General features: G+C 46.4%; 1 protein-coding gene across 4 annotated transcripts in view; it reads left to right on the top strand.

The window, feature by feature from the left end:
• Positions 1-14,081, top strand: part of CFAP61 (cilia and flagella associated protein 61) — a 244,904-nt gene that overhangs the window by 94,491 nt on the left and 136,332 nt on the right. For 3 of the 4 annotated variants that reach the window (XM_070419826.1, XM_070419830.1, XM_070419828.1), the window contains one exon: positions 2,606-2,740. The exons of the other annotated variant lie outside the window; for it this stretch is intronic. In XM_070419826.1, the coding sequence (XP_070275927.1) occupies positions 2,606-2,740 (135 nt within the window). The remainder of the gene's footprint in view (positions 1-2,605; positions 2,741-14,081) is intronic. 4 annotated transcript variants of the gene reach the window in all.

Raw genomic sequence — 14,081 nt, 5'->3', positions numbered from 1 at the left:
GCAGAGATGTTCCTCTGTCTGTTCAAAGTGCCTCGTTGAGTCTCACATACAGGGTGGGCAAGAGTCGGTTTACAGTTGTTCCTATGGAAGATCGTACAATAAAAAATAATACAAGAATAAACTCTGTATTCCACGTACTCACAACTATAAACCTACTTTTGTCCCACCCTGTATATGTGCGAGCGCGCGCACACACACACACACACACACACACACGTACGTACACACTCACTACAGTGTCCTGGTTGCTCCTCAGGGACGGGCCTCTTCAAGCTGGATTTCCCAGGTGTTGTTTCCTGCGTGCTGTTCCTCCGTCACTGGCAGCCCTGGTCCTCAGCTTGAGAGGTGACGAGATCCCACCTCCAGACTAGGTAGAAACTGTCCCGGGTCCCATTTATGACCGAAAACTTTCTCACGCTCTGCCTGGTAGTTCTGATGTTACCGTATTTCTACAAGTGAGCTAAGCATTTTTTAAATGGTCTTATACATTAAACTTAAAAACACTCTAAAGTGTAGGAGTACAGTCACATAACAAAAGCCTTTTAGAGAAGTACAAAGGGAATGGGAAAGAAAGAAGGAAAAATGTGGAAAAGAGTTTTATTGGGATACAGAACATGTGTTAGTGATGATTTTTTTATGTTATTTTTTTGGTCACAATGCAGCACTGCATCAGTGTGAATGCCCTAGATTTGAGCTTAATGAGATGGGAAGGTAACAGTTTTGCTGGAAGATCCTGGTCCTGCACAATTTCTTTTTAGTTTGCTGTCGGCCAGTTGCCAATTTGGTGACCTTCGGGTTGTGATATTAAACTCTTAGTTTTTACTCATCACGTTGCATGCCGGTGCCAAGCTGGTAGAAAGTTCTTTTGCATCCATAATACAAACAGCATCTTGGACATTCTATTGAATGCTCGTGTATTTACATAGATTCGGAATATGCTACGCACTGTTTCATATGGGGCACAGAAACAGTTGGGAACAGATTTCCTCAGTCTGCACTTCCGGGCAACTCACACATATACATTTAAACAAGTGTAAGAAGTAGTACCAAACAATTCAGGTCAGGATTTTCAGATTCTGCTGTAAATGAGTCCCCAGGTGACAGAAGTGAGAATGAGCTCTGGGCTCACGTTATGAAGATGGTTTCCTCCATCCCGTCCTGCCCAGACATGGACTGAGAGATCTCCCTGGACATGGACAGAGCTCTGGCTGGGAGCTCCTGAGTCTGTGTTCAGTGGGTAAAGTCAGGCTGTGAGATTCTATGGAGAAGGATTTTAGAAATCCTGCTAGAAGCTTTTAGAAATGCCTGGGGGCATTTTAGAATAGCAAGTAAGTCACAGGTAAACCTGCTTATTTATTAAACTACACCTACAATTTAGTTTTATTATCTCTATTTTCCAGCTGAAATACAATCGATATATCTTTTAAAATGTTGGTTTCAAAAGGACTTGTATGCATGCATTTTAGCATAACCAATGGACACAGACACTGGGGCGGTGGAGGCTTGCCCGGGTGGGAATGGCTGGGGAGAGGGGGGTGTCAATCAGGGAAAAGGGAGACGTATGTAAAACTTCAGACAGTAAAAAAAATGTGGGGCCCTGGCTGGTTTGGCTCAGTGGATAGAGCGTCGGCCTGCAGACTGAAAGGTCCCAAGTTCGATTCTGCTCAAGGGCATGTACCTTGGTTGCAGGCACATTCCCAGTAGGGAGTGTGCAGGAGGCAGCTGATCGATGTTTCTGTTTCATCGATGTTTCTAACTCTCTATCCCTCTCCCTTCCTCTCTGTGAAAAAATCAATAAAATATATATTTAAAAAAATGTGGGTTTCACAGTTTAAACTCTTGAGGTTTAAATGCTTGAAGCGCTGAATTAATTTCACCAAAATCCCTAAGAATTCATAGATGTGAAAGGAAGAAAGATCACCATGTTCAGTTTTCTCTGCCAAGTTTTAAAAATTGAGTAAAGTTTATATTTAAAGCATTCTCCTGAAACACGCTTTATCATAGTTCATTTCAGTAACCATACATTTGAGTCATACTTTAGTATTAATTTAAATCAAAATAACACGCTCCAATTCCCCCACCTACCCCGCACTCCCCAGCTTCATCATTTTATTTCAAAACACGGATTTTATCACCAGAGGCCGAGGGAAGGGGCTGTGCTCTCACAAACAGGAGGATTTTCACATCTGCGCCCGGTTGCCCTCAGATGACATTTTTCTCTCTGCGCCACACACAAAGGTTAACAGGACGCAGATAACACAGCTTAATGGGGTCAAATGAAGCTGATTCATGTTCACTGTGGAGAAGAATATATCCTCCTGGGGAAAATACTTGTACTGAAAATCCCATCAACCAAACCACTTGTTTATCTGTCATTCCCACAGAGAGAGTAATGTAATTACTCTCGTAATTATCTTCATTAGTGTCAGGCATTATCCGCAATTCATTCCTCTGCTCGGCGAGCGTGTTTGTTTATTTGCTGGGTCTTTCCCCCTCCGATTTGGCCGCGTGCGTGCGGGGCTGTGTGTTTGGGAAGCCACGCGCAGGCATCTGTGCTGCGAGGCTCTGACATTTCCTCCCCTAAGTGGAGATTGCTGTCTTGCAGTTCCAGAGCTCCTACGCCCACTCCCTGACGTCCGCCCTTCATTACTTGGTTCCCGTGCGACCACGACGACAGATTGTCTATCCTCTGGAAAAGCTTGGCATCAACGCTCCATCAAAGGAGGTCTCCAAGGAACCGGTGGGTAGCCGGCGGCGGCAGCAGGCAGGAGGCGCGGTGCCAGCTCCGGCGGGCGTGGCAGATGGGGTGGCAGCACCGTCTTCTCGGGAGCAGGCTGCTTCTTAATTACAGGCAGCCTGGCGCGCGTGCCCTCCCTGGGGTGCCCTGCAGAGGCTCCCCTGCAGTCCTTCCCTCCGGTGGTCATTTCGCAGTAAAGCCTGAGACAGGAGCCTCCCCCCTCCCTTCACCCCATGGCCCCTCACAGGCTCTGCTGTGTCTCAGGACAGGTGGCCGGGAGCCAGCCCCCCAGCTGAGCTCTGTTTTCTTTCCCCTTGCGCAAAAGCAGAGCCCCCTTTCCATCCTGTGTTGCTTGCAAGGCACAAGTGGCCGTTCACAATTCAGACAAGGCTAAGGGAGAAAATGGAGCGGGCTGCACCTAAGGTGTTTGGGTCTGAGTCCTAAGCTGGGTTTGTGAGCTCCTCTGCTGGGAGCCAGGATGACTGACAGGAATGTATTCGCTGCTCTGGGGTGGCTCGGAGGCTTGGCCGTGGAATGAACGGCCCCAGAACAAGAACAGGCACAGAAATAAAACCCAATTCGCTTTAAACGGAAGTGGGCATGTGTATGTACACAGGGGCATGTATGTGTACACACGGGCATGTACGTGTACACACAGGCATGTATATGTACACACAGCCACGCGCATGGTGTTGTCAGGCTGACTTATACGTAGGCTTGTAGTGTTGGAATAATACACTTCCACTTAACTAAGTTTCAAAAAATCCCTCAGTGGGCTGACAGTTGTCCATGTGAGAGATAGAAAAAGGAAAGTGGAGAGTTTAAACTCTCCAAACGTTGAGCCAAGAGCTTGCTCATCAGAGCTGGGTGTGCTAAAATAAGCAGCTCGCGACAACCCCAGCGCTGCAGGAGCGCACCCCTGCCCTGCCCCCACTTTACTGTGGGTGCCTGGCGGGGTCCCCCACCAAGACCCATCCCAGAGGCAGCTGCCCACTGTGACCCAGGCTGTTTTCAGTCCGACATCGACATGTATATTTGTAAAAGGTAAATTTATATTTATTTTCTGACAAGTTCTAAATCAGTGGGTAGGCAAAACTGCGGCCCCTTGAGTGTGGCTCTTCCACAAAATACCACGTGTGGGCGCGCATGTACAGTGCGATTGAAACTTCGTGGCCACAGTCAACGGGCCAAAGAGCCGCGTGTGTCTCACGAGCCGCAGTTTGCCGACCACTGTTCTACATTTATATTGGAGTAGAGACTAAACACAAATAGCAATTCCTCCCCCTCCCAACTCTGTACGTAGGAAATGTAAAGCGTACAGAGGTAGGGGGCCGCCTATAAAGGGGGCTTCTGTCTGCGCTGAGAGGCGTTGTCTGATAGCTTTGTGAAAAGTGAGTTCCATTTGGCTCATTTCTTCAAGGGAGTTCCTTGGAAAATGAGATTTAAAAACAGACAAAAGTTCAAGCTTGCTTATTTTATCGCTAGCTTTAACAGACATAGAACTGCTCTGTTCAGTTGCTATGAAAGCTTCTGGATGCTTCTCTCAGCCTCTACACTTACATCTTCACAGACCAGTGATAGTTTGCAACAGGCACCTGTCTCAGACCACATGTTGAATGGCACTGAAACGACCAGGTACTCAGCAACCCGCTTAACAATTTTCAACTCTGGGCCGATTTTGGATCTTCTACACCCGCACCCACTTCCCCGCCCTCCCGGATCATTTTGAAGCAATCCCCGGGCACATCATTCCATCCAGGATCCAAGGTGTGTGTCAGGTAGCAGGGCCGCAGCCTGGAAGCTCACGCTCTGTCCACGCTGGAGAGAGGAGTGCACGCCCGTCCGGAGGACCTCCGGGAGCACCACCGGGTGACCCATCTGTGTGTGGAGGTCCTGGAAACAAGTCTTTTGGAATGAGAGCTAAGGCCACATGTGTGGTGCAAAGAGAGCTTCGGGGTCAGGGCGGGTGGCTTCATCTGTACCTGCCACTGAAACAGCGTGTATCAGTCATGAAGGGGCTGCATTTAAGATAATGCAGCTGCTGTGTCAGATCAGGTGAGGAGGAGAGACGCTACCCTTCTGCGGCCACTGCCGAGACAGACACCTTCAGAACATGTGACTGGGCCAGAACAGTCCGCTGATGACAGGAGTGGCAGGGCTGGGCCCGAGGGCGGGGTACGGAGCTGTTGCCTGGATAGCAAGAGCGCTGTTCTTCTGAGCACCGGGCGCCTCTTCGCCCCCCAGCCCCACCTCCAAACCTCCAGAGCCTGGCAGTCTGACAACGTTGAGGTGAGCTGGAGCTTCCGGTGGGAGATAGCCAGAGAACACATGGTGTTTCATTCAAAACAGTCCTGTCGTTACTTCCCCAGTGGAATGAATGAAATCGTTGCTCACATTTAACAACCTTTTCTGTGGTCATGTAAGTGTTCTGTGCCCCCCGGAGCCCCGGCTTATTTCAGGACAGAGCAGAGGACAGGTTGTTGAAATCCCTGGTCCAGAAAGGCCACCGCTTACCCGCGGGTCGAGCTGATGCTCGGTACCTGTTACGTTGCGCTGCGTTGTTCATTGTATTGGTGAAGTCTGGCCTTTTAAGAAGCACTTTTACTGCTACTTGTTGTATTCATTCTTCAGAAGGTTTTGGTTAAAGATTTAGATTTAGTAAAAATTTCAGAAATCTTGAAAGTTTGATGAAAGGATTATCAAGAGCATAATCCACATGTGATGGGGCCTAGATGTTCAAAGGTTAAAATACTACATTATATTATTTAAAAGTTTTCTTCTTAGCATTTTAGGTAGATTTCATGTTTTAGGCTGATAATCAGAGAAGAAATGACCCCAATGGAATTTTTTAGGACTTTCTATACAGTCCTGAGTGCACTGGTTTTTTTTTTTTCTTTAGCAGAGCAAATAGTATTGCAGCCTTGAACTAAGTGAGCTTAAGCAGTTTCCTTACTAGATGAATTCTGGGCTTCTGACCTTTACGTTTTATATCCCCTCCCCCAGAGCATGGAGATTCAGATGGCCCCTTAGCTCCCCCTCCATGTCTGCATATTTCTCTCGCTGGGCACTCATCGCTCATACCTTTTATCCGATTTAAACAACCTCAGAGTGACCGTTCATCCCCTCCCTTTTACCTGAGAAGCCAGTCTTCCAGGAAACAGATCCCTCCAGGCATGAGTAATGGGATAGAAAGCGTTTCATCTCCGTGGGTTGCCAATTTGAATCTGGCACAGGCCAGCAGTGATTGAAATTCATTACCGCGTGGCAGGAAGGATAGTCCCTCCCACCCCTAGGCCCTGGTCCTTTCTGCCTGGTTTGGACGATAGGTGTTCCTGCCACAATATCTTCCCCATTGTTTCTATTAATTGACAGCCTGCCTCATGTCAGGCCGTAAGAAAGGACCTGGAAAACATGTAAATGATTTTCATCACACATGACAGAGGTAGGCCCCAAAGAGTCATCATCATATCTCCATGGTCAATCAGGATAGATGCCTGGACAAGAGAGAGGGCTCTTTTTCCAACTAAGACCAGAACCCCGTGGGATGGGCCTGAAAGAGTCATTTCTTAGCTTGAATGGGCTTTCCTGGCCTTTGCATTTACATTCTGAGAATTATTCCAATGGCAATTCTTTACTAAATAAATCAGTGTGGCCCACTTGTATGAGAACTGTGATCTAGGGAGACACTCAGAACCTGGCTGAAGGGATGGAAAGGCCATGCTAATCAAAGGCCGAAACAAGTGGACCCACACTTACTTTGGGGCGGGTCTGTGAGCAAGCTTGCTTTCCTCCTTCCTGCCCTGCTACTGGGATGCAGAAATGACTGCTACCCGCCCTTGCCCTCAAGGAGTTTACACTCTAGTGTCAGTATTAAGATGGGACTGCTCAGGTCCTCAACCCTGAGGCGGGAGAGCGCTGCCTGGCCCACAGCGGTGAGAGCCAGACGCAGGAGGCCTGGCGCCCTGGGGTGGGACCCATGCTACAGAGTCTTTCTGGAGTGAATGAGTTTGGTCCCCAACACCGGTCCCTTCCCAGCACTGGGATTTGACGTGACTCTGACTTGTGATATTAAACACCAGAAAATCTGCCTGGAACTTAAAACAGCTCCTGTTCTTGCTTCAGTATCCGTATCAATAGATGCTTCCAATCATCCACTTTTTCATCACGTTAGTTCTTCGTTTTGGTTTTCGGTGTTCATAGAATGACAGCGTGCACATCTCTCTCTCCCTCTCCTTCAAAAAATTTTGTGGCCGAATCAATCCCTCATCTTTCAGACGACAGAATCATTTTAGGAATCATACTTGCAGAGCACACTCGGTGACTGCTGTCATTTCCTTTATGGTTGCTTATTAGAGATGGTCTGTTTCAATCCCCACTAATGAATTCTTTAAGGCCTCCATTTCTCCTTTATCCTTTTTCCAAAGAAAAATGACGGCTTATTTACAACCCACCCACCCACCCCCAACCCCCAATACGCACCCCCTCTTACAGCTAAGTGCTGGGCCGCTTTTTCTGGTATGTGATCTCTCGGGAAGATGTCACTCGCTGGCATTCAGTTACCCTTTGAATTGCCCCTTTTCATCTTGGCTGTTCTTACCCAGTCCAGCTATAATTACCATCTGATAGACTGTACTGGATACTGTTTCACTTGTACATCTGCTGCGCTGGGAAATTGCATTATCCTTCCAGCACCTGCTAGATTTTCCCCAGCTTAATTGTTTCCCACCTCTTCCTTAAACTTGGAAACTTTCACTTAGGCTTCTCCTGGTTGTACTTGCGGTTGGGGCGCAAGTTTGTGTGCACATGTGCGTGTGTGTTTAAATTAGCCTTGTAGTATCTCCTTAGTAGAAGTTTCTAAAAAGATAAACCCTGTTTTTCAGCATCGTATATGCACGGATCGTTATTTATGTGGCCGTGATGCTATTTTCTTGAAATGAAATTAACCCACTTTCAATCCCCACCATGAGTCAAGTTTTCATTTTCAAGCCATGACTCAGCCATTTCCTACACATTTAAGCTACCTATGGGAAATGCATTTTCTCTGATTTATGGTGAATCCTTAGAATAATTTATATAAATCCCTTCGTGAGCTCTTGTTTTTTCTCCAAACACACAGTACAAGGTCTATAGTCATTTCTTTCCAATTCTCTGAACACTATCTACTTCAGTACTATATGTGGTATATATGTTTACATCAGAATGAGTTATAAATCTGTGGATTCTCATTATTATTATAATTCCTCCCTGTTAGAAAGATTATAGAGTAAGAAACAACAACAACAACTACTACTACTACGACTAATATATTTAGCTCTTGCTAAAGACATTCCCATAAATGAATTATCTCATTTTAATCCTCATATCAGCACTTTAAATAGTTACTGCTACTATCATCCTCAATGTACATAAAGAAAACAGGTTTGCAGGAGGGAGAGCAAATGACATGTGCAAAGGCTAATTCAGTGACCACACCTCAAATCCAGGCAGTTGGATGCCAAATTTCATACCTTCAACCACTGTATATGCACTGTCTTATGCACAGAGTGAAAGTGCTTATATCCTGAATTATGGTAGGAAGACCGAGCCACAGAAAAGGAAGACGACCTTTTGGAATCTCCCAGATCTTTGGCACCAGCTGCTTAATCAAAAGGTGACCCACCGATAGCTGGCTTTCCCCCACAGCAGTTTGGACTTCCCTTTTGGCTGAGCCATTCACTCTCGGGTTTGATCCTCACCCTGGCTGGGCTCGGCCAGAGGAGCAGACACACAGTCCAGGCTGGTGTGCTGGGGTCAGTTGGACACCGGCTGATCCAGGCCATCTGCCTTCTCTCTTTGTTGCATCTGCTTGTTCTGGCAAACCTTCCACAAGGACAGTGGTGGCTGCTGGGAAAGGAGGGGAAAATTATGATCCCATATGTAGATGACACTATGAATTTCTCAAGGTTCCATTCCTTGTTGTGCATGGCTTCGTGGTATTGTCATAAAGTGCTCAAGTAATTGTCCAGGACGTGAGACTGAAGGTTTAGTTGGGAGGTGGGGATGGGTAGGATGTGCACTAGTGGCATGATTGACAGGCCTTGGCACTGTTTAGAATTGGGCTGCGATAGAGTAACAAAATGAAGTCTTTAGGGTGTGCCAAGACAAGAAATTGTGAAAAGTAAAGTTATTTCTCGCCTGGCTGGCATGGCTCAGTGGTTGAGCATCGACCTATGAACCAGGAGGTCATGATTCGATTCCCAGTCAGGGCACATGCTGGGTTGCGACCTTGATCCCCAGTGGGGCAGCCAATCAATGGTTCTCTCTCATCATTGATGTTTCTATCTTTCTCTCTCTCTCTTCCTTTATGAAATTAATAAAAATATATATACTTTAAAAAGTAGAGTTATGTCTTATCCTCTCTGTATTGTCAAAAATCAATCCTACATCTTATTCTCATTTTCTAGAATAGATATTATAGGATAATATCTCTCCTTCCTCCCATCCTCCCTCCCTCCCTGCTCATCTCTCTCTTTCTCTTTAACAGCTTTATTGACATATAAGTCATATATCATATAATTCACCCATTTAAATTGTATAATTTATTGTGGGTTGTTTTTTGTTGTTGTTGTTTAGTATCTTCAGAGTTGGGCAACCATCACCACTATCTAATTTGAGACCATTTTTGTCACCCAAAAAAGAAGGCCATTGGCAGTCACACCTTATAGCCCTACTTCCATCCCTAAGCAATGACTCATTTACTTTTTATTTCTATAAATTTGCCTCTTCTGGACACTTTGTATAAGTGGAAGTATGCAATATGTGGTATTATGTTTCTGGGCTCTTTTACTCAGCGTGTTTTTAAGGTTCGTCTGTTCTGTAGTATTTTTACTGCTGAATAATATTCTGTTATGTGGATAAACTACATTTTATTGGTTGGTGGACATTTGACTAGTTTCCACTATTTGGTTACTATAAATAATGTTGCTGTGAACATTCATGCACAGGTTTTTATGTGGTTAAATAGCCACATAAATTTTTATCCATATAAAAACCTGTGCAAAAACCTTTGCATGAATGGCCACAGCAACATTTTCCTTTCTCTTGGGGACGTAGGCAGGAGTAGGTTGCTGAATTATATGGTGACTCTATGTTTAACTCTGTGAGGAAGTACCAAACCCTTTTCCAAAGTGGCTGCACCATTCTGTATTCCGTCATGCTTAGATCAGCCCAGCATTCCTGCTTGCAGCGAAGTGCTGGTCGTGCAGCTGATTCCTTTCGATTTCAGGAGTAGCGCTTCCCCATCACTCAGAGCTTTGCACACATATGTGATGGCACACTACTGATAAAAGCTTCAGTTCTTTCCCATTTTCTAAAACAAAACCTTCCCTGCTCTTATCTTTTCTGCATCACCCTTCTGGGGACTTGCATGGACTTTGAGGAAGGATTAGCCACAAAGAAAACACCCACCCAAACCCCGGGGGTGAAATGGAAGGCTTTCTGGGTTTGCAAGCCACCAGTGGTGAGTCCTTTGTTTCAGTCCACTCTGAGTCGTGGTATTGCTCCTAAAAAGAGCTACCACAGCTTCCAACAGAAAAGAAATCCTGAGGCATTCCAGGATGCTGATGGGTTCTCGCACAACCCAGCAGGAGGGGAAAAATGCCTCTGTTCCCTGCAGAGCCAGGGTAATGATGCCGCAGAGGCCCAGAAGTGCCCCACGCATCAGCTGCCTGCTTGGGAAGCGCAGCCCAGCCAGCGCCCGGTGGACCTGAGCTCCTGGGCAGGAGCTGGCCTTCGCAGCTAAGTGGCTTCTTCAGATCCGCCTTCAGGGAGGCAAGGCCTGGCAGCCCCCGCAGGAGGCTTTGCTCTGTGTGTTTTAAAGTAGCTGGGGATATACAGTGACAAAGGGAACAAGCGGAGCTGCAGATGCTGACCAGGGAAGTCCCATCTTTCCCCCTTAATTACAAAAATGTCGTTACAAAAGCGCTCCATATTTATGGTAGAAATTTTAGGGGAATAAACAATAGAGAAAAAAATCCATAAAATCTGTAATCTTCTAACTATAGATTACCTATTTACTATTTTGGTGTTTTTATATCTAGATGCTGTTTTTGTGGGGAAAAAACATATATGCAGTTTAATGCGGGGTCATATGTACATAGTGTTTTGAAACTTTATTTTCACTTAATACTACAGCGGTCCCTCGGTATCTGTGGGGGATTCTTCCAGGCCCCCTGTGGATACTAAAATCCACGGCGCTCAAGTCCCTTATGTAACCCCGCTATGATTATAAAAAGTAATATAAACAGACTGCAGACCAAGAAGGCCCTTTGTGGGGCTGGCCCACTCCCTCCGGCCCGTGGAGGAATGATAGACACAGCTCTGTCCATTATGAAGTGGTTTTACATCAATAAATGCACATTATTATAAAGTAGTATAAGTCTTTAGGTCTTTTTATGGAAGCTTTTAGATGTTATATATGTTAATGAATTCTAGCTTTAAGAAGTACAACATGCCCTAGCCAGTTTGGCTCAGTGGATAGAGCATCGGTCCACGTACTGAAGGGTCACCGGGTTTGATTCCAGTCAAGGGCACGCACCTCCGTTGCAGGCTCAGTCCCTAGCCACGGTCAGGACATGTGCAGGAGGCAACTAATTGATGTGTCTCTCTCACATCAATGTTTCTCTCCCCCCCTCTTTCCCTCTCTCTAAAAATCAATGGGAAAATATCCTCAGATGATTAAGACAAAAAAAAAAAGTAGAATATGCTTTCTTGGTAGATGGGAAAGACTAAGGGGGAAAAACACACCCCCAAGGACCTAGCGCTTTTACATTCAGATTGGTCTCAGGTGGATTAAAAGTCTTCCACAATTTAGTAATGTCCATAAAGCCGTATGTGCTTAGTTGTTGTCATTATTTGCATGCTTACCAATCTAAAGGGAAATGGCATTTGTGTTTCTGAGGCGAAGGGTTCAATGGGGGCCTTGGAAAGTGGAGTGTCACTCTCTGCAGGAGCGGCTTCTGCCCCCCCCCCCTTGGGCCAGCTGGCCTGGGGCAGGGCTTACCCCCCACCCGCCTCCACCCCCACCGTGTGTTGCCCCCATTAGAGAAGCAGCATGAAGCCCTCAGTCCTCATGTTGCTGTTCTCTGGGGCCGAACCACTTTAAGGAAGTATAAAAACCTATGTTGCCTCAAGACCATTAAGCTTAATCAAGATTACTGATGTCATGATCTCCATAGTAACCAACTTAATAAGCAAGAAGAAAACAAAAAGGATGGCTTAAAAACAGGGAAAAGAAAGAATAAATAAGAGATGGAAATAGCGTGGGACCATAAAAGTTTTTTATTGCTTCTTGTTTGAGATATCAAACATGACTCAGCCGCAGTGCAGGCAGGTCTGCGCCACTCGGGTGGTTGAGACCCAGGGTAATAAACCTAAATGACACGCGGTGCCCCTGCTCCCACCTCTTGCGCTCTTCAATCATGCCCTGGTTCTGTTTGTTTTAATGCCATTCATTGCATTGAAATGATCACCATGGTAGTTGTTACAACCGAGGTTTTATGGTAGTTTATGTATCTAACCAAAAGGAGCCGTGCTCCCAGGGAGCCGGTCTCAGGGAGCACTTCCCGGTCCCCATAGTGAAGCCTGCCGGACAGAACCACCCACCGTCCCCACCGTGCACCATCCTCAGCATGGCGCTCCCATGAAACCAGAGGTCATCGCTGATTTAGAAAACTGAACTGGGGATTATGTGTCACAAGTTGTAATCTGTGAGCAGGTCACACACACGTTCTGATCGTGTCCCCTGGAAGTATATCCAGTTGACAACTTTTAATCTGTTTACTACACAGCCTCGTTCCTCATACTCTGGGTCTTGGGTCACAATGTGTGGGTAGGACAGTGGCTAGTGGTCCCCCACCAGTGACTTCTAACACCTCACCACTCCGTACATCTCACCAATAGAGAGAGACAGACACCTCGACAGTACACACCTGGGTGATCTGATTTGCCTCAAAGGCAGGAGCAGATGCCAGAGGCTGAAGGAGTTTGGGTGTTTGGACTGACTCCATGCCCTTGGCCCCGCCAAACTTTTGACCCTGCTCGCCTGCTGTCTTTTCAGGTGGAGACGCCTACCTCCCATCCTCAGTGGGATATTCCCGCCATCCCCTCTCCCTCTGTGTTCTGCTCTGTGGGAGAGGATACTGCCTTAAGGCCCAAGAACCCTTAACCCCACTCAGGGCAGTCACACTGACATCCAGGTTCCCTTGAGCATAAACAGAGATGGAGTCGTGTTCTGGCTTCTCTTCCCCCTCCCGCCATGCCCCACCCTCTGCATGCCCCCTCCCCCCATTGGAGGGCACATGGGGTTACAATACACCAAGCCCAAGTTCCAAAAGAATCCCCAGGCCCTGAGTAATCAGATGCTTTTTTTTATGTTGTTATTTGACTATGGATTTATTTCAACTGTATAGAAATTTGTATGTATATGATGAAAACAGGAAGGAAATATATACACACACAGTTCTGCTGTAGTGCTAGTATTAGAGGGAATTTCTATTTTTTTTCTGAATATTGTTGCCTTTGCAAAATAAAACATAACAATGCATTATTACTAATTCAGTTAGTCTCATTACAGTTCTTTTCAGATAAAAAATGCTAAAACTATGAACAAGCAAAGTCAGGAGAAATAATAATAATAGTTAACATGTGTTAAGTGTTATACATGAAAGGCACTGTTATATATTCTTTACTAGAGGCCTGGTGCAGGAAATTCGTGCACTGGGAGGATAGGGGGGTCCCTCAGCTTGGCCTGAGAGGGGTCCTGGCCTCTCGCAGTCCAGACCCCTCACTCCTTACTGCCCGCCTGCTCGTTGCTCCTTACTACTTGGCTTGCTGCTCCTTAGCACTGCCACGGAGGCAGGAGAGGCTCCCGCTACTGCCACTGTGCTTGCCAGCCGTGAGCCCGGCTTCTGGCTGAGAGCACTCCTGCTGTAGGAGCACACTGACCACCAGGGGGCAGCTCCTGCATTGAGCGTCTGCCCCATGGTGGTCAGTGTGCATCATTGCAACTGGTCGTTCTGGTCATTCTGCCATAACGGTTATTTAGGCTTTTATTATATAGACAAGAATTAGCTAATCAATTCCCCCAAACCACCTATGGTCATTGATAAACCACATAGGTTTCAAACCCTAGTCTTCTCAAATGCTTCTGATGAATCTCTCTCTCTCTCTCTCTCTCTCTCTCTCTCTCTCACACACACACACACACACACACACACACACAGAGTATGCACAGTCACCATCCAAAAATGGCCCTGGAGAAGTGCTCAACGTCTGCATTTCACATACATCTACACACAATCGACTC

Source organism: Myotis yumanensis, unplaced genomic scaffold, assembly GCF_028538775.1.
Source record: "Myotis yumanensis isolate MYYU_CA2020_CCGP unplaced genomic scaffold, mMyoYum1.0.hap1 SCAF_7, whole genome shotgun sequence".
In the NCBI taxonomy this organism is placed as follows: Eukaryota; Metazoa; Chordata; class Mammalia; order Chiroptera; family Vespertilionidae; genus Myotis; species Myotis yumanensis.
This window is presented reverse-complemented; position numbering and strand designations above follow the sequence as displayed.